At 52.4% G+C, this 19,019-nt stretch overlaps 1 protein-coding gene across 1 annotated transcript; it reads left to right on the plus strand.

Moving 5' to 3' along the window:
* Positions 1-542: 542 nt before the first annotated feature.
* Positions 543-17,401, plus strand: CLN6 (CLN6 transmembrane ER protein). Its single transcript, XM_019441669.2, has 7 exons — positions 543-744; positions 7,012-7,126; positions 11,608-11,706; positions 12,758-12,946; positions 13,239-13,294; positions 14,107-14,229; positions 15,838-17,401. Exons 1-7 carry the CDS (start codon positions 659-661, stop codon positions 16,106-16,108), a joined length of 939 nt encoding a protein of 312 aa, XP_019297214.2. The 5' UTR covers positions 543-658; the 3' UTR covers positions 16,109-17,401.
* Positions 17,402-19,019: the final 1,618 nt, after the last annotated feature.

A 19,019-nucleotide genomic window follows, 5' to 3' on the forward strand; every position in this document is an offset into this window, starting at 1 on the left:
AAACAATTAGCTACTCCTCTCCGTATTACCCTCTTATCCCGCCCATTATTTAATTCTCAGCGTCACGGACCACAGAAGTGACATTTTATAAAGCGACATCTTCCATTTGAAAGATGGGCGCGCAGCGCAGTTGGGGAGGACATCCCTCCGTCCCCCGCCGTCCCTATCCCCAAGGACAAGGGAAATCCCGCCTGGCCTCCTCCCCCGGGGGCATCTGGATCTGGTGAGTCTTTCTCCGGCCCGACTCAGACCAGTATCCGGGCCTCGGCCAGCCTAGGCAAAGCTTCCCGCCCAGACCTCGCCGACGTCCCCAGCAAAGCCCAGCCCCCACAGGGCCACACGCGCTGCGCGCGCAGGCCCGCACTGCACCCCGCTCTCCTCCGGGGACGCCACCTCGGTCGCGTACCTCCTACCCCCGTCCGGGCGCGCCCCGCCTCCCTGGTTCCGTCCGCCTCGCGTCCCTCCCCTCCTCCCCGCCTGCGTCGGCCCCGCCCCGGGTCCCGCCCCTCCCGCTCGCGCCCCCCGGGCTGAGCGCTCTCCCGCCGGCCCGCCACGCCCCGCCCCGCGCCCGGTGTCCGCTGTCGCCACCGCCGGGGCAGGGGACCGCTTCCCCAACTTGGAAAGCGGGGCCGCAGCGCCCGCCGCCGGCGGGGCAGCCATGGAGGCAGCGGCGCGGAGGCGGCAGCATCCGGGAGCGGCGGGCGGCGCGGGCGCGCAGCCGGGCGCGTCCTTCCTGCAGGCCAGGTGGGCGCGTGCTGGCGCGGGGAGCCGGGACCTGGGGGCGGGGTCCCCGCTGGAGGAGCCCGGGGCGGCCCGGGGGCTGCCCTCGCTGCGCCCTGGCGCCTGGGCCCCGTCTCCACTTCCCTTTCTCTTCCTGGGGGTGCCCCGGGCCCGGGCCGGCTGGAGGACAGTCGCTGCTCTGGGGAGACCTCTCCAGGAGTCCAAGAGACTCGAGGTGGGGGGCGGCGGGCCACAAGACACCTCCGCTCACCTTGCCCCCAGCTCAGCTGCCTGCCCCAGGCTCCATTTCCAAGTTCTCGGGGTCCCTACAAGCTGAATAGGACTTGGATTCTGGTATTAATCGGGAAGCTCACTCCTTATCCCAAGACTGAGAATGGAAATGCCAGGGACAGGGAAGTGTGGAAGCTTTCCTCCATGAGGGAGGGCTTTTCTCACTCTTGTGCTGCTCCCTTCTCTCTCCAAAGGGAAGAAGTTCTTGGTTTATGTAGTTGAGACCAGGAGTGGCCGAGGAAGAGGCACGGAAACCACCATTTAGTCTTTCCCTCCATTCTGCCTTCACCCTGTCCTATAGGCCAGAAACATTCCTTGCGTTGAGCAGGCCTTTATTAAGCGCCTCTGCTGTGCCCAGTGCTGTGAAGCCGGGAGGGGCTCACAGTGCGGAAGGGGCTGAGAGGTCATCGCGGAGAGCAGCGGCGAGGAAGTGGCACTTGAGCCGGGTCTCAGAGTACTCAGTAGGTGACTCAGGGACGAAAAGTTCTTCCAGCCAGGGCGAAAGCTTGAGGAAAGTCAGGTGGGCAGGGGTGCTGGAGCTTTCTGGTGTAGAGTGGCAAGAGATGTGGACTGATTGGGAAGGGCCTTTCCTGGCAGCTGGGCTGGGGTGAAAGCCTAGACTTCCCAATTTAAGGAAATTTAAGGCGATGTTCACTCTGGCAACTCTGTGCCTACTTAAATGTTGGGCCCTGTGTGCCTCACTTGCCTCACCCTAGTTCCTGCCCTAAATGGCAGGTTAAGAATGCAGCCTTTATTCTGTAAGCACAGGGGAGCCATGGAAAGTTTTTGAGCACTAGTATGCTCAGAGTCAATTTTAGGAAGTTTGTGGTATGATTAGGGATGAGGGAAGAAATCTGAGGGACTTGGCTGAGGGCAGCCCTTTCTCCTGCTACTGAGGGACATCTCTGTTCTGGATCTCCTTCCACGTTGGGGGTCTTTGACTGCCCTGAACTGTGGAAGTCCAATCAGAACAACGTGTGGGTATCAGATATGATCACCACTTTATCTTATGTGCGGGGCTTCCATATGCAGTATCTTTCTCAGTGGCAAGACCCAGGGTCTACACCTAAGGCTTCTGCTCCTATTCCACTTTGGCTGCTGAGGGGTAATGTTCCCCTTCATTCCTGATGAGCTCACTACCAGCAGGGTGTTCCCTGAGGATGGCATGAGGGCTGACTCACTTCCAGGGTATCTCTGCCACCATCTTTGGGTACCTCTAGGATCATTTTCAGTATCATTGTTGTTTAAGACAGTAGGTACCATCATCCTGTCCAATTCCTAAGATGCTTGGATTTCCTCTGCTGCATCCATGCTTTGCTTGCATACCTCTAATGACACGGTGCTCACTACCTTTCAAGGTAGCCCATTCAAGCTTCCACCTGTTCTGTTGACAGTTTTTGTATCACAATCAACATAATAATGCCTATCATTAAATAGCACTGGAGGACTTAGAGTAAAAAATCAATGGTTCTGTGTTCCACCTTTCCCTTGCACCAGAGACAACCTTCTTTTAGCTCTTTGTACTAGAATTAAATTCATATTTTTAAATTATATTAACAAATACTATGTAACACTTTCCACAGACCAGGTCCTGCTCTAAAGTTTTGAACATAATAATTCCACCACAACTCTCAAGATAGGATCTACTATTTTTTACAGGTGAGAACATTGAGGCCCAAGAGAGATTAAGTAACTTGCTCAAAATCTGTTTAATGGCAAAGCTGGGATATGAACCTAGGTGCTGTCTAAAGTCTATATTCATTTTTGTTTAATATTTTATTTATTTTTGAGAGAGAGAGAGAGTGTGTGTGTGTGTAAGTGGGCGGGGAGGGGGGAGTTGCAGAGAGAGAAGACAAGCACTGAATTCCGAAGCAGGCTCCAGACTCTGCATTGTCAGCACAGAGACTGATGCAGGGCTCCAACTCATGAACTGTGAGATCATTATCTGAGCCGAAGTCAGATGCTTAACCGACTGAGCCATCCAGTCTAAAGTCTATATTCTTAAAAGCTATGCTCAACTGCCATTTCTTGGTTTATCAATTGTAGCTTCTAAGATAATGCTTCCCGATTTCCTGTTATGATTTGGCTCACTTACACCTCCCCCATATTCACAAGATGGTTCTTTTTATCTATTCTTAGTTTTGTTGTTGTTGTTTTTTTTTTTTATCTATTCTTAGTTTTTAAACTATTTTTAGTTTTTCTCTTTGTTACCCTTGTTAGCCTCAGGGAACATGCATACACTATTATTTCTTTTTTGGGCAACTGTAGGCAGTATCTCTTGCTTCCTTTTTCAAAGGTGAATATTAGTCCTCTACCCTAATGTTTAGCTTTTCTTACCCTTTCCCCAGCTCCTTTCCTCTATAGATTTACTTTCATGTTCTCGAGGTTAATGGTATTTACCTGCTGTTTTTCAGTCATAATTGTGTTCATGTTTTGTGTGTGGATGGATTCTAAATTCTGAAAAAAATCAGTATACAATATTTTTATTAGTTAAGCCATGTACATTATTCCCTACAAAGCCAAGGAATATTTAACAGTACCATATGCTTTCTTATATTGCTTTTGTTTTTCCTGGGGTTTCTAATTGCCTTTCTTTTTTCCCCCTCTTATACTTGCCTTCATTTTCTCATTTTTCATTTGAACTTTCCATCATGTCAGGTACTTTACCATTCTTTATGGTAAATCAGTCCCTCTATAGTTCCCATTTATGGGTCCTTGGCTGAGTCCTTCCTTTTCTGCCAGGGAGTCCTACAGATGCTGACTGCTTTTAATATTTCAACTGTATATTATGTGTTTCCCAACTGTCATGGTATCAGTTCCCCCATATGGTAGACGTATAAAGCTGTGGAGGAGAGAAAAGGCCATCCTTGTCTTGGGTTACCTGCCATTGTGCTTTTACTAGTGTTCTCAGCAGCAGCTTCTGATGACTGAGATGTAGAGCTGGCACAGGCCAGGGGCTCAGTTTGTGAAGTCTGTGTAGTCAGGAACTTGGGACAGGCCTGAGGTTGCTCATCCCCAGGACAAGGACTGGGGAAGAGGATGGCCTTCATTCTCCATGATCTTCCTCCTGTGGTCAGAGTCCCAACAGAAAAAAACCATCAGATGCTGACCAATCTTGATTCCCAAGTTGAGTGCCCTATGTCTGCTCTTTTTTTTCCTGTCCCACTAAGCCAGCTGGACTAATGACAGGGATTCCCATTAACTGAGGTGCCCCCTTAGGTAGAGGAGGAAATAATTACTGAGCCCCTAGTATCTGTTAGGTATCCACAGCTTACAGAGACCCATACCCAAGTGCTTCCCCAGGCTTTCAAAATACCTTTCTTCTCTGTACCAAACATCTTACTCTTTGCCCAGTTTGGAAGTTACCAGAATAAAACACTGAGGGCTGTTATCCTCTTTCTTCCAGCAAGTTCTTCAGACCTGGAGTTTCCCACCATCTGCTTTTTCAGGCCTTGACTGATAGTCACTAAGGGGAAGGGCAGGTGGGGACCTCTAAGCCAGTCCCTCATCTCAGACCCATCTCAGATGAATCCTCACAGTTTCTGAGTATCTGCTCAGTCTAAAGCCCCTCCAGTCCCTCCCTTCTCTTCCTCTTCACCAATAAGCCAGGCATTCATCTCCATGCAGTGCCTTTCTCACTTCCACCTCCAGGCCTTTGATCTCGCCCTCCTATTGCTTTTCTGCCTACTTAAATCCACCCATCCATGCTTCCTGGCTCTCTTCCTTCATGCCAGCTTTGCATACTGCTCCAGGCCTTACTGAGCCTTCTCTGTCTTGACCTCCTCATATGTCACATAGTTTATTATAATAGAAACAGGATAGCAAACTATTTAGAGCACAGATCTTGAATTCATATAGACACAGATTTGAATTTATGCTGTTCAGGACTCATGGGTTACAAGTGACATAAAGCCAGGGTGAATGGCAGCACCCTTAGCAAAAAGGAATGTATTGGCTCATGTGGCCAAACCTTTAGCTTGGGGTTGCCTAGAACTCTCAGGGCTTTTCCTCTTCTTTTTCCCCTGGTCCTCTCTGCAGGGTTGCTTCATTCTCACCTGGCTGTTCTTTAAGGCTCGCCCCTTAGTCACACATGGCCCTGGATTTGCATCCTTAGCATCCCAGTGCCAGAAAGGGAGGGACTCTTTCCACCAGCTCTAATTAGAAACATCCCACCGGGCTGGCTTAGGTGACTGGCCCTCCCTGTGACTAAGGAAACCTCATCTCTTACTAGAAGCAGCTTGGAGTGGGAAATAGGCCGACAAAAGGAATAGTTGCTGTAGCTCCATACCACACGGGTGATCTTGGGTAAGCACTTAAGCCCTGTAACACACGAGGGGAACAACCTCCTGGTATTGCTGTGAGGATTCAGTGAGATGGTGTAGGTGAAGCTCCTAACACAGCACACACTCAGCACTCAGTAAGTGGTGGGGCACTCAGTAGAAGAGAGGGGAAGGCTTAGTTGACCCAAGAAAGGCCCACCCCACCTCTTACCTGCCACCAGAGGATGATGAGATCTCCCAGAGCTTGGCCCTCTGCCTCTGGGTTACTCTACCAGCCCACTGTGGACCATTGTTAGAATTGCCCGAAAGGGATCTCAGAAAGTTATGGACGCCATAGTAGCACTGAGAAGAGGAAAAAACCTTCACGATGCCTCTAAGCTAATGTTTGCCAGTAAAAACAATGAGTAACTGGTAATCAAGATTGTTTAAAATCAACCAGTGATCACTAAGCATCAACCAGGAACTGAGCCAAGAACGCTGGGTAACATGGACCATTCACACAGCTTCTGTTCTCGGCACAAATAGAGCAATAAAACTCACACTTCACTCATTGTAAGAAGTAGCAGACTGTTTGTCACTGGAGGTGTGCAAGTAGTCTCAGGGAGGATTTGGACGCTGATGGGGTGGTGGGTGAGTTGAAGAGAACCTTAAAACCCATCCATCTTCTTAAGGGTGTACATAAGAACAAAGCTCCAGACCCATGAGGTCATGGCTAGACAGGGAGTTAGTGATGAAGCACTCCCTGTACTGGAGCTGGTGGGGCTTTGGGAAAAGACTTATTAAGGAAGCCTTCCTGGAGGAAGTGGCATAGGCACTGGCCCTTGAACTTCAGCTCATCTGTGAAAAACAGATGGCTAACGACTTTGCAGGAGGGACGGGCATCGAAAGATATGTTGTCAGATGGTGTTCCACTTCTTGCCATGTCTCTTGCATCAGCTTGTCTCCGCTGGCTGCTCTTGCTGTGGATTAGTGAGACAGGGTACACCAGCAGCCCTAGTCTCACCTCCTCCAGGTTCAAGAAGGAGGGAAAGAGACTGTTGATCTGAATCTATGGTCTAGGAGGCTGATCTCCCTGAAGGGCTGTGATTGGTCCAGCTCAGGTCACATGCCCATCTGGTGGCCCAATCATTGTGAACATGATGATGGCATAGAGGTTAAAAATACAAGCTCTGAAGCCTAGTCATTTAGGCTCCAATATTTGGCTGTGTAACTTTGGGCAAGTTACTTAACATCTTACACCTCAGTTTTTCCACTTGTAAAATGGGGGTAATATTCCAACCTCAAAGGGTTTCTGTGAGGAGTAAAAGCGTTGAATGAGATAATGCATGCAAACAGCCATGATGTGCCTGGAATATCGTAAGTGTTCAATAAAGGTTCGCTGTTGTCATCCATCATCATGATTCACATTTTCCAGCTACATTTGCATCTTTGCCCCATTAGATGTCCCCATCATGCTATAGGTGAGAATGCCCAATGGTTATTATACCTGTTTGGCAGTTTCCTTACTGAATCACAAAGAAGCTAAGCTTCCAGGACAGCTGGAATCCATTCCCAGGACACGTCCCCCTTGGCCTCGGAGCCAGTATTTCCCGCAAAACTCATTTTCTAGAAATTAATCCTCTTGCCCTCAAATCCCCATACCTTTCTGTGGCTCATCTCAGGGGGAAGATTCCCATGGGAGGAGAGAAGAGCTGACCCCTCTTGTCTGGTTCCTTCCCAGGCACAGCTCCGTCAAGGCTGATGAAGCTGCCGGCACAGCTCCCTTCCACTTTGACCTCTGGTTCTACTTCACCCTGCAGAACTGGGTTCTGGACTTTGGCCGCCCCATTGCCATGGTGAGTGTGAAGCTATGGACAGAGCCCCTACCAGCAGCGAGAACACAGTGTGACGTGAATTAGCTGAGTGACCTTAGACAAGGCACTTCCCCTACCAGTAAACTGCAAGAACAGGCCTGGATGCTTTCATGTGCTTTAGCTCATGACTGTGCCAACAAGTGGGGATCTGGGGCCTGAATAGTCATATTGTCTCCTCTCATAGGGGAACTGGTGGCCCTAAACAGTGATACCGTGCCCTTCTTCCATCCCACCATCCCATACCCAGGTTTAACCAAATCACCAAGCCATACAACAGGGTATGGGAAAGAAAACAGAGCATCCCCACAGCCTTGGTATATTATTTTTCTGGAGGTAAAGAGTATAGGTTGATTTTGCATGGCTCTGAGCCTCGGGTAATTTTTAGTGCTATCTTGTGAAACCATCCCCTTCCCTCCAAGGCTAGTTCATGCATCAGTGTACAAGGGTGGTCTGTACAGAGATCAATACTGGAAGAGTATTGAAACTCCTGGCTTGTCATAAGTAGGTAGGCAGGTAGGTAGGTAAGTAGGTAGGTAGATTGATAGATAACAGAATGTGAAAAATTGAGTGATGTACCACCTTGCATCAAATTGTTCATTTTTGCGTGTGGGTGGTAACAATAACAACATCCGATGCTGAAACTGACACCTTGCACATGCTAGTGATAATGCAAATTAGCAAAGCCCTTTTGAGTTTTTATTTATTTATTTTTTTAGTGATATCTACACCTACCATGGGGCTCGAACCCATGACCGGGGGATCAAGAGTCACACGCTCCTCCAACTGAGTCAGCCAGGCGACCTATAGCAAAGCCCTTTTGGAAAGCAGTTTGTCAAGATGATAACTAGGCACCTAAAGAATAGTGCCTAGTTGGGGCGCCTGGGTGGCTCAGTTGGTTAAGCGTCTGACTTTGGCTCAGGTCACGATTTCATGGTCCGTGAGTTCGAGCCCCGCGTCAGGCTCTGTGCTGACAGCTCAGAGCCTGGAGCCTGCTTCGGATTCTGTGTCTCCCCCTCTCTCTCTGTTCCTCCCCTGTTCATGCTCTGTATCTCTCTGTCTCAAAAACAAATACACATTTTAAGAAAGAAGGAAAGAAAGAAAGAAAGAAAGAGTCTAGCATATGCACTTTTGTTGAATTAATAATAATAACAACATTAAGGTAGAAATAGTGGTTAACATACATTGAGTGCTTACTCTGTTCTAAACCTGTTAAGTGTTTAAACTCATTTGATCCTCACCTCAACACTCTTATTAATCTTGATTTCATAGATGGGAAGACTCAAGGGTAGAGAGGGCCACCCACGTAGCAAGAAGAAGAGCCAGCATCTGCGTGCCGGCACTCTGGCCCCAGAGCCTACCCCCTTCCTGTCTTGTGTATATCCAGGACCCTAATGTGTCCTTCCCTCCTGACCCAGTAAGACCCCTTCCAAGAATCTGCCCTGAAGACATAATCAGCAGGAAGACAAGAGCCTCTATACCCAATGGTGTTCCCTGTAGTGTTGCTTACCTTGAACGTGACTTCAGTGTCCAGCATAGGGACTGGGTAAATCAACTTTTTGTATCCAGTACAGAGAACATTATCTGGCCTTTAAACAGGAATCATAGATACTATAGAGCAACCTGGGACGTTGAAGGAGCATAAAGGTATAGAAGTGATAGGCATCCTGCCTGACTGCAAGTCAGTGACAGTCTTAACATCTTGTACACATGGGATCAGAGGCTTGAAGGGGATTAAGAAAAGCTGTTCTGGCAGCACTGTTGGAGCGGATTTATGGTAGATGCTGTTTCTCCTTTGGGCAGACTCTCCATAGGGTGTACATGTTGTTTTGAAGTGTGGGAGAAAGAAAAGAGACTGAGTCGGCGTTCGCGATCAGGTTTGTAGGTGACCTTAGGCAAGTCAGTGTCTACTGGGCTTTGGTTCTCTCATTCATAAGAATGCTGGTTGGCCTGGCTGCTCTGATCCCCCTTCTGGAAAGAAGGCCCCATATATTGGGGACCAAAGGAACTGCCATGGGGGAGGGAGAAATGAGGCCAGGAGCAGGCTCATGGCTCCCTCACTCATTAGGACCCAGCCACAACAGGCCGTGGGGGTCTCCTGCAGGGCAAATCACTTCCCCAGCCTGCCCAGCAACCTAAGTGGGCTTGTTAGGAGAGTAGACATTTGAAAAGCTCGTATATACACTGGAGCTTCTGCAATGTAGGCATAGCAGTCCCAAATTTGTAATCGCAAAAAACAAAGTCTTACAAGTTATAAAAGTAGTATGTAACAAGTCAACTAATACCCAGGCGTATGAAGAAGTGTTGGAGTCTCCCTTTCCAGTCCCGCCCCTGGAGGTTTGAGACACAGCAACCCCACTCCTTTCTCTGCTCATGCAAACGTATATACACTCTTTTCCCCTTTCTAACCCAAATGGGATTTTCCTTTACACCTTATTCTACAGCTTGCTTGCTTTACTTTAGAACATATCATGGCTGTCTTTCCATGTCAGTATGTATAAGGTATCATTTCTGATAGTGGCTCCTTCACCATGGTATATATCTTTTCTTAAGAAACGGAAGTATAGGGGTGCCTGAGTAACTCAGTTGGTTAAGCGTCTGACTTCTGCTCAGGTCAGGTCATGATCTCGCGGTTCGCGAGTTCAAGCCCCACATTGGGCTCTTCACTCTTAGCGCAGAGCCGGCTTCGAGTCCTCTGTCTCCTCTCTCTCTCTCTCTGTCTCTGCCCCTCCCCCCTTCTCTCTCTCAAATATAAAATATTAAAAAAAAGAAACTGAAGTACAGTTGACATACAAGTTTATGTCACATCAAGTGCATGACACAGTGATTCGACAATTCTATATGTTATGCTGTGCTCACCACACTGAGTGTAGTCACCATACCACATTATTACAATATCAGTGACTACATTCCTTACGCTGTACTTTTCATCCCCATGACTTACTCATTTTATAACTGGAAGTTTGTGCCTCCTAATCCCCTCCACCTATTTTGCTCATCCCCTGACATCCTCCCCTCTGGCAGTCACCCATTTGTTCTCTGTATTTATGATCCGTTTTCTGTTTGTTGGTTGGTTGTTTTTTTAGATTCCACATATAAGTGAAAGCACATGGCATTTATCTTTCTCTGACTTACTTCACTTAGCATAGTACCCTCTAGGTCCATCCATGTTGCAAATGGGAAGATTCTTTTTATGGCTGAGTAATGTGCTGGTGGTGAAAACCTAACCCTCCTACAGTGTTGGTGGGAATGCAAATTGGTGCAGCCACTGTGGAAAACAGTATGGAGGTCCCTCAGAAAATTAAAAATAGAAATACCAAATGACCCAGTAATCCCATTACTGGGTATTTACCCAAAGAAAATGAAAACACCAGTTCAAAAAGATACATGCACCCCTGTGTGCATGGCAGCATTATTTCCAATAGCCAAGTTATGGAAGCAGCCCAAGTGTCCATCAGTAAATGAATAAAGAAGTAAGTGGATAAGGAAGATGGGGTACGTGTATCCAACGTCTATATCTTGATATAGATTAAGATCTAGAGATACACACTGAATAAGAGAGAAAGAGAGGAAAAGAGAGACCTGTATCCTGGGGGTTTTTTATATGTGCAGGTTAGTTTTCACCAACATGGCATTTCTGAATTAAAAGAGATAAACGTTTAAATTTTTGACTGAAATGTGTGGTCATTGCCTGTATTCTCAATCAACAGACACTGGAAGTACAGTTTGGGGGGTCGTCACATGTATTGACCTCGCCCAGGGATTTTCACATGGACCCTGACAAGGCCAGGCTTCACGGGGGTAGACCAGTAGGACAGAGGGCATGGCAGGCCAAGAAACTGGTCCTGGCCTGCCTCCTGTCTCAGGGAACAGAGGGAAGAAAGAACTGAAGTTTCTTTTTCGTGGTAGAACTCACATATTTTCTCCTTTGTTTCCTAATTATACTTCTGACCTGATCTGGAAGCAGTGTCTGCAGTCCATCTGCTCAGGGCCCAGAACATGGGGCCTAGTGGTCAGGAGATCTTTTCGTCAGCATAGCACCTGGAGTGCCAGACCCCTAAGGGCCCAAGTGGACCACCTGGGTCACATCTCTCGTGTTGCAGGTGGGGAAACCAAGGCCCAGAGAGCAGAAGGACTTGCCCGGGGTCACCCAGAAAGTGTGTGGCACCACTAAGTCCCAAGGTAGCCTCCAACTCCCAGACCAGCCCCCAGGGACATTTATTTAGTACCCACCGGGAGAGGGGCCCAGGGTCAGGCCCTGGATTTGCATCTGCTTGTGCATCCAGGAACAAATCCATTTATCTTCTCTGGGAGTCAGTTTCTCTGTCTGGGTCCCCCAGGGCTGCTAAGAGGATCCCCAGAGATCACAGAAAGAGTTAGATGTGTGTGGAGGAGGTGAGGGTTGACTCCCTGAGGGCTCATGGGACTCTGCCTGGGTGAACACCATCCCTCCCCTTGCTCCCCAGCTGGTGTTCCCTCTCGAATGGTTTCCGCTCAACAAGCCCAGCGTGGGGGACTACTTCCACATGGCCTACAACATCATCACGCCCTTCCTTCTGCTCAAGGTACAGTCCTCGGTTCCCTGCCCTCCCTTCCCACCCTCATTTCTTCCTCCCCTAGCAGGAAGCTGGTACCACGCCCTAGGAGTCATGGAAGCTGGAGGAAGCAGGCCTACCCTGCCTGAGTCGGGGGGATGAAGGCTGGGATGGAGGGATGGAGCAGGCCTCCCCCAGGAGGGGTGTTGGATTTGGGCTTCCTTCTCGTGCGTCAGGGGATGACGTGGGAGCAGTGGTCAGGCAAAAGGCCCTGAAGACAGGGCCATGCTTGGGAAACCAAATACATTTGGGGAGACTGAGGCAGAAGGAGTGACTGAGGTGGTTGCCTGGGGAGAAGTCAAGGACAGTTGGGCAGGCAGGTAGGGTCCAGGTGGCAGGAACGGCCGCAGTGAAGGTGACCTATACTCTAGCCTGGAGATCCCTGACTTTGAGAAGTCACTGGGAGCACAGAGCTAGCTTTGAACATCCAAATAAGGGGTCTTAAAACAATTATTGCTGTCTACTGTGCCCATCATTGTGTTTCTAGAAAGACATTTCTAATCTCCAAAAGTATGAAGGGTATAATCTCAGAATTCAGAGGAGTCTAAAAGGTAAATAATTTAGTTTCAAAGTATCCCCCCCCCCCCCAAAAAAAAAAAAACCTGATATTTTCTTTGTGTTTACCATGGACCAGTGGCTCAGAAATCAGAGGGTCATGCCATCGAACCAGCCCAGCCACCCAGGGGCACACCTGGGACCCGGCAGAGGGCCAGGTCTGGGGCCTGGATGCCTGTGTTGAAGGCCTAGCTGTTGCCTCTACACACGGTTGGTGTGTGACCTTGGGCACTGAGCTAGCCCCTCTGAGTCTGTTTCCTCTTCTGGGAGAAGGGGGTGCTGTTTCCCAGGTCATGCTGGGTCCACAGGGATCATATGAGACTCTGGAGGCCTGGTTGGCCTGCTAAAGTCAATTTCTGAGTGACTCTTCAAATGGCGCATCTATCCCGCCCCAGGCGTGAGGGAGGGACTAGAGGGGCGTTTCCTATTGTGGTAGAGGCTGAGTCAGGCCTCCCTCCGACTTCAGCTCATCGAGCGGTCCCCCCGCACCCTGCCACGCTCCATGATCTACGTCAGCATCATCACCTTCGTCATGGGGGCCAGCATCCACCTGGTGGGCGACTCCGTGAACCACCGCTTGCTCTTCAGTGGCTACCAGCACCACCTGTCTGTCCGTGAGAATCCCATCATCAAGAACCTCAAGCCGGAGACACTGGTGAGGCCGCCTCCCCCAGTACTCATAAAGCCCTGTGGGCACAGTCTGTCCTGGAGGCCAAAGAGATCGCCCCACCCATCACTGTGCCTGGCCTGCTAAAGGCATTCTGCTGGGTGAGGGCGCTGGACCCACCAAGCTAGGATGCTGGTGACACTTCAGGAAGTGGCACATTGACTGGCTCCCACCTGGGCCCCCTGGAGTAGAGGGCTGCTGGGGGGAGGCCTGAGGAAGGGTGGGCTGCGTGGGCCCCAGCACCTTTCCTGAAGCACCTGCCGTGCCCTGCTGCCCTCAGATCGATTCCTTTGAGCTGCTCTACTACTACGACGAGTACCTGGGCCACTCCATGTGGTGAGTGATGGGGCTGTCTCAGCCAGGAGGGCAGCAACAGCCCCACTGTCTCCCCAGGGACCCTGGGCCCGGCCCCGCCCTGCTCTGCCGGGGGCCTCGGGGACACTGGACTAGCCTCTGGATGTGAGGCGGAGCCACTGGAAAGGCCTACCCTTCCCACGCTGGCGCGGGGCTCTGGGCCCTCCCCGCCCCAGTGCGGCAGTGCCCGCGGTGGCCACTAGAGGGCAGCGAGCGGCTGTCCCTCCCGGGCCCTGCCGGGGCCTGGGGGGAGGGGCGCGGCGCGGACCGACTCTCGCCCCCTCGCCGTGCTGGGGTGCGGGGGGAGGGCACCGAGGGGGACCCCTACCGTGTCAGGACGTGATCTTTGGGAATGGAGATCGGAACGAAGCCGAGGAGGGCCGGCTGGACCTGATGGGGGAGGGGCTGCCAGTGCCCTGCTCCTCGAACTCCCGGGAGGGCCCCCTTCACCCCACAGGCGGCGGAAACCTCCCAGATGTGCGCGGCTGCGGGAGAGTCAGGTTCCCCCATCCCCCATCCCCCCCTCGGAGTCAGCCGTCAGTTCTCCCTTGCCTTACACGAGGAGCCGAGGAGCCGGGCCAGGGGAGGGGTTCGATGGGGAGTGGGGGGGGGGGGGGGGGCGGCGGCCAGCAAGCCTGGGACCCGGTGGCCTCCCTCCTGAGTGCGGTGGCTGGCTCCTGTCACACCGGGCCTACACTCGAGTTTCCAGGGCCCGTTTAGAACAGGCTGGACTCAACAGCCAAGAGAACCAAGTTGTCCTCTTCTAAAACGGGCGACCGGCCTCCCTGTTGCAGGTATATCCCTTTCTTCCTCATCCTCTTCATATACTTCAGTGGTTGTTTCACTCCCACCAAAGCCGAGAGTTCAGCGCCGGGGGTGGCCCTGCTCCTGGTGATGCCCAGTGGCCTGTACTATTGGTGAGTGGACCTGGGGAAGGGGCGGGGGCGCTCAGTGAGCCAGGTAGTAAAAATGTGCTCTTGACCACGGTCCTGCTCCATGACTTTCCTTGGGTTCCTGCTTCCTCCCCTGTGTAGTGGGGACTGTGACTGTGCTTTGTGGTCCCCTCTCTGTTACCAGGAAGCCAGGCCCAAGTGTGGTCTCTCTGGCCTCATGCCCCTCTGCCCTACCTCCCAGAACTCCAGTGCCACTGCGGTCCCAATAGACTCCACCTCGAACACCAAGCCCATAGAGCCCTGTGGGCCTCAGTTTCCTCCTCTGTGAAATGGGGACAATACCTGCCTGTCTCCCTCTCACAGGATGGTGAGGATCTAGAAGGAGGGAAAGGGACTTCACAAACTATAAAGCACTATGAAGGGGACAAGGACAGATAAAGGGGGGAAGTCCATGGCCTCCGGAGCTTCTTGTCTGGTTTCTTTGTGCCTTCCGGCGCTCTCATCCCATTTCAGAGAGTAGACTCAGGCCTCAGCCAGGCTCTTCCCTTTCCTCTCAATTCTGACCCGAGGATAGGCTCCACCCGAGGATCATGGGTGTCTTAGGAAGGACTGGACCCTTCTCTGATGGGAAGCTTGCCTCAGAATGAAAAAAGCCACTTTTCCCTAGGGCCAGCTCCAAGCCACTTGCAGGGTCTGTCCCCGCCTCACCAAGAGGGTGCCCCCTAAGGACAGGCTTAAAAAGAAATGGGTGGCAACCACAGCAAGAGGGAGAGCGATTCGGCTCGGGGAGGACTTCCTGCCCAGTCCTCACCCACTGCTGTGTTAGTGCAGAGACGGCCGCATAGGAGCAGCAGCATGCTTTCTCAAGTAAGAGGTGTGCACAGCTCTTGTCAGGTCTCTTACCTCTTGGGAGACGGGGCCATTTATGTCCCCGTTCCAGGTAAGAAAACAGAAGCCCCAGGATATTATGTAAATCCCCCCAAGGCCACACAGCCACAAAGTTGCAGAGCTGTGTAATTCCTTGAGCCGAATGGGTCAGCATTGTGGTTCTTTCTCGAGGCAGGGGATCGGAGGCGACAGCCTCTCAGATGCCCCGGCCGTGTGCTAGGCACTGCCTTAGGAGCTGCAGAGAACCCCGGGAGGTCTGAGACTGTCCCAGCCCCCGAGGAGACAGTGAGGACAACGCCTGTAAATTACAACTGCATTCCCAAACTCAAATGCCTCTAGGAACCAAGCCGGTGACAGAAATGCATCAAGCAGCATCAAGTGAGGCAATAGTGAGCGGTGGGGACTCTGGCAAACTGCAGAACCGTGCACTCTCCAAAGGGCACAGCTGCTTTATCCTCTGATTGGTTGTTGTCATGCGGGAATATAGGCCTAATGTGACCAAAGAAACCAGAAACCCACATTTGCAGCTAACCTGTTATTTAAACGTTGGTAACGAACTCAACATTTAAAACAAATATGCTGTCCGTTGGCTGGGCTCAGGGTAGCGTGGTTCCCTGGGCCTCTCGTGAGATGAGCCACCCTGACTGAGCGGGAGGGCAGCCTGGTATGAGGGTCCAGGGAGGGCTGCCAGGCAGGACAGAGCTGTCATGCCGCCCGCCTCCCCTCACCCCCCGGCCCCTTCAGGTACCTGGTCACCGAGGGCCAGATCTTCCTCCTCTTCATCTTCACCTTCTTCGCCATGCTGGCCCTTGTCCTGCACCAGAAGCGGAAGCGCCTCTTCCTGGACAGCAACGGCCTCTTCCTCTTCTACTCCTTTGTGCTCACCCTCCTGCTTGTGGCACTGTGGGTCGCCTGGCTGTGGAATGACCCTGTACTCAGGAAGAAGTACCCGGGTGTCATCTACGTCCCTGAGCCCTGGGCCTTCTACACCCTCCACGTCAGCAGCCGACACTGAGTCCCTGGCACCAGCCGCTGGAGCTCTGCCTGGCGGGAGACGGGCCACAGAGAGTGTCTGAGTGTGGTGGGCGGGTGCTTGCGTGCATGCACACACGTGTGTCCATCCATGTGTGCAATCGTGACAACACTGGTGGGGGTAGGCGTCTTGCACACGGACGGGTGTGTGTGTGTGTGTGCGCGTGCAGAGTGCATCATTGTAATACTCGACCGTTTGGATCAAGTTTCTCTGTGGCTTCGATCTTTTCAGGATGGGATGTCATCTTAGGCAGTGTGTCCAGGCCGAGGTCTGGGCCCTGCCTTCTTGTGCACCTGACGGGACTCTTCCCGGGATGTCTTCTGGTCGCCATCCCGGAGACGCCTGGTGGGTGGGGCGGCAGCAAGGAGGGGACTGGGCACGTCACCCGCCACCTGGCTCACCCCTCAGACCCGCCCTGACCCTGAAGGCCAGATCACAAAGGTTCCGATAACTTTCTGGGTGTTGTTGAGGAAGCACATCCATTCTCTAGGCGTCGCGTGCGCTAGCTGGGAGCATGGGCCCAAAGTGTGTCAGTGGGCCGGCTGCAGGCCCCTCTTGGGGCAGCCTTGGGATGGTTGAGTTATCCCCTTCTGTTGCTGCCCTAGGAAGGGTACGCACGCGACAGACCTCACCCAACCTCAGGTCACAGGGAGTGTTGAGCGCCCTGCCCCCTGCCCCTGGAGAGCCAGAGGCCAGCCCTCTCCCCTAACCACAGCCTGATCTTGGGGTCTCTCCAGCCATTTCCCTCTGCCAGAAGCTGTATCCCTGCCCCCTAGCAGAACTGTAGCACCGCTTCCCCTCCGCCTGACCCGGGCATTTGAACTGCAGCTGAAGGCTGAGTTCTCAAACACTTGCAGTATTCCCTGAGCCCCATTATAGGGGCAGGGGCCTTTGGGAGATGTTGGGGGGAGCTGGAGACTCTCTCCCGGAGGCCTTGTCTGAGCCTGAATCTCTTGCCTTCTGCTGGCAGGCCCGCTCCCAGAAAAGGGAGGCTTCGTTCCCAGCAGGATCTCCCCGGGCCCACCTTCCCCCAGGCATCGGGGCCAGGTCTGCCCACACAGCTGCCGGCCCCCCAGCCCCATTTTCCAGCCAGCGCTGGCTCTGTGAGCTTGTGAGTCTCTCCCTGGGCCCTGCCTCCATTCCTGTGTTCTCAGGGAGCCCCGTGCCTCCGATTTTCCTTTCATGTTGGGGTCCCTCTGCAGCCCCCTTAGAGGTCCCCCGGTCCCTGGTCAGATGGGTGGAGAGAGGTATCAATAAAGACCAGTGTGGAGCCAAGCCTGGCTGGTGGCTGCTTCTTGCTGAATTGGGGAGGCAGGAGGGAGTCCCCTGGAGCAGGGGAGGGAGTGACTGGTCTGAGGCCTGTGTGGCTCAGAGCGGGTGCTGCCTCTGCTCATTGGCCTTCCATGCCACTCAGTGGGACCCAGTCAGTCCTAGCTCTCTTCACAGGAGTCTGGGGGCTGTGGGGGGGGGGGAGCCAGGGTAGGGCATCTCTAGGCCTGCCTCTCAGAGATGGCACATCGAGCTTCCCAGCCATGCTGCCAGCCCGTCCCAGAGGCCGAAACAGAGAGGATGCCCTCTGAGGGGTGGGGAAGCTGGTGTGTTGGGGGTTGGCACTGAGCCTTGGGCAAGTCACTCCCTCCGGGTCTCACACCACACAGCCACCAGGGACTGGCTGGGGCTACTGTTACCAGACAACACAGGAAGGGCCACACCGGACAGGAGATGCTCGCACCATCACAGGCCCTGCCTCCACTTACCCGGCAGCCACATTTGATTCCTTCCTCGCCTCGAGGACACCGCTCCTTCCAGCCCTGCCTCTGACCTGTTCTCCACGGCACAGCTTTGCTGGAGGTCTCGTGAGCAGGCACGGGCCTGGTTGTGTGGGGGCTGAAGCTTATACAACTTGGGGAGCCCTTGATTAAAAACAAAAAGCAAGAAAAAGTGAATAAAAAATTAGGTACGAAAGTGAATGTTTAGAATGGAAAAGAAATCACAGCAAATTATTAGAGTCTTGGAAATTTGGTGTCTCTCTTAACAGAGATCTCTTTGGGTAGTTTCCTGGAAATGTTTCCCTAGAAATACTTCTTTTTTCTTTTAAGTTTTTATTTATTTATTTTGAGAGAGAGAGAGAGAGAGCAGGAGAGGGAGAAGGAGAGAGAGAATCCCAAGCAGGCTCTGCACTGTCAGCACAGCCCTATGCAGGGCTCGATCTCATGAATTGTGAGGTCACAACCTGAGCTGATATCAAGAGTCAGATGCTTAACCAGCTGAACCACCCAGACGCCCCAGAAATACTTCTTAATTACAACCTGGCTTCACTCCCTCTGGCTACCTGTAGGCCAGTGGTTCTCGAAGTGTGGCCCTGACTGGCACGTGAGGATGGCAGAGGAAAATACAAACTGGCCCCTTCTGTCTTCTGAATCAGAACCTCTGGTGATGGGGCCCTTCTGGTGAACAAAGTCTCAGTCCTCAGTTGGTATTGGACGGGGTTTCTATTTTTCATGGTGAGTATACAGCTTCATGGATTGAAAATGTCTTGTCTCCCGCATGAGCGCCTTCCCAAACACAGGGTGATTCCGAGCGAGTGCTTTGGCCTCGCCCCTGCAGGCCTCCCCACAAGCCTCAGCTCTGTGCCCCCACCCCTGGCCTCCAAGGCCCCACCTGACTTTGCCCCACCTCTTCTCCCCACAAGGCTATTAGCAGGAGCCCTCTCCTCTCCTGCCTCCTGCCTGCCTTTCCTCTTCTCAGCCCCAACAGAGTAGTCAAATCCTCCAGCCAAAATTCTCTGGGCCTAGAAACAGGTGTGAAGAAGTGACTCCGTCTGGGGGAAGAGAACCTTCCAGGTGGAGGCGGTCAGGCGAGGAGGGAAGGAGGCCGGACCAAGGGCAGGCCC

Source organism: Panthera pardus, unplaced genomic scaffold (genome assembly GCF_024362965.1).
Source record: "Panthera pardus isolate Hobbes unplaced genomic scaffold, ASM2436296v1 HiC_scaffold_24, whole genome shotgun sequence".
Lineage (NCBI taxonomy): Eukaryota > Metazoa > Chordata > Mammalia > Carnivora > Felidae > Panthera > Panthera pardus.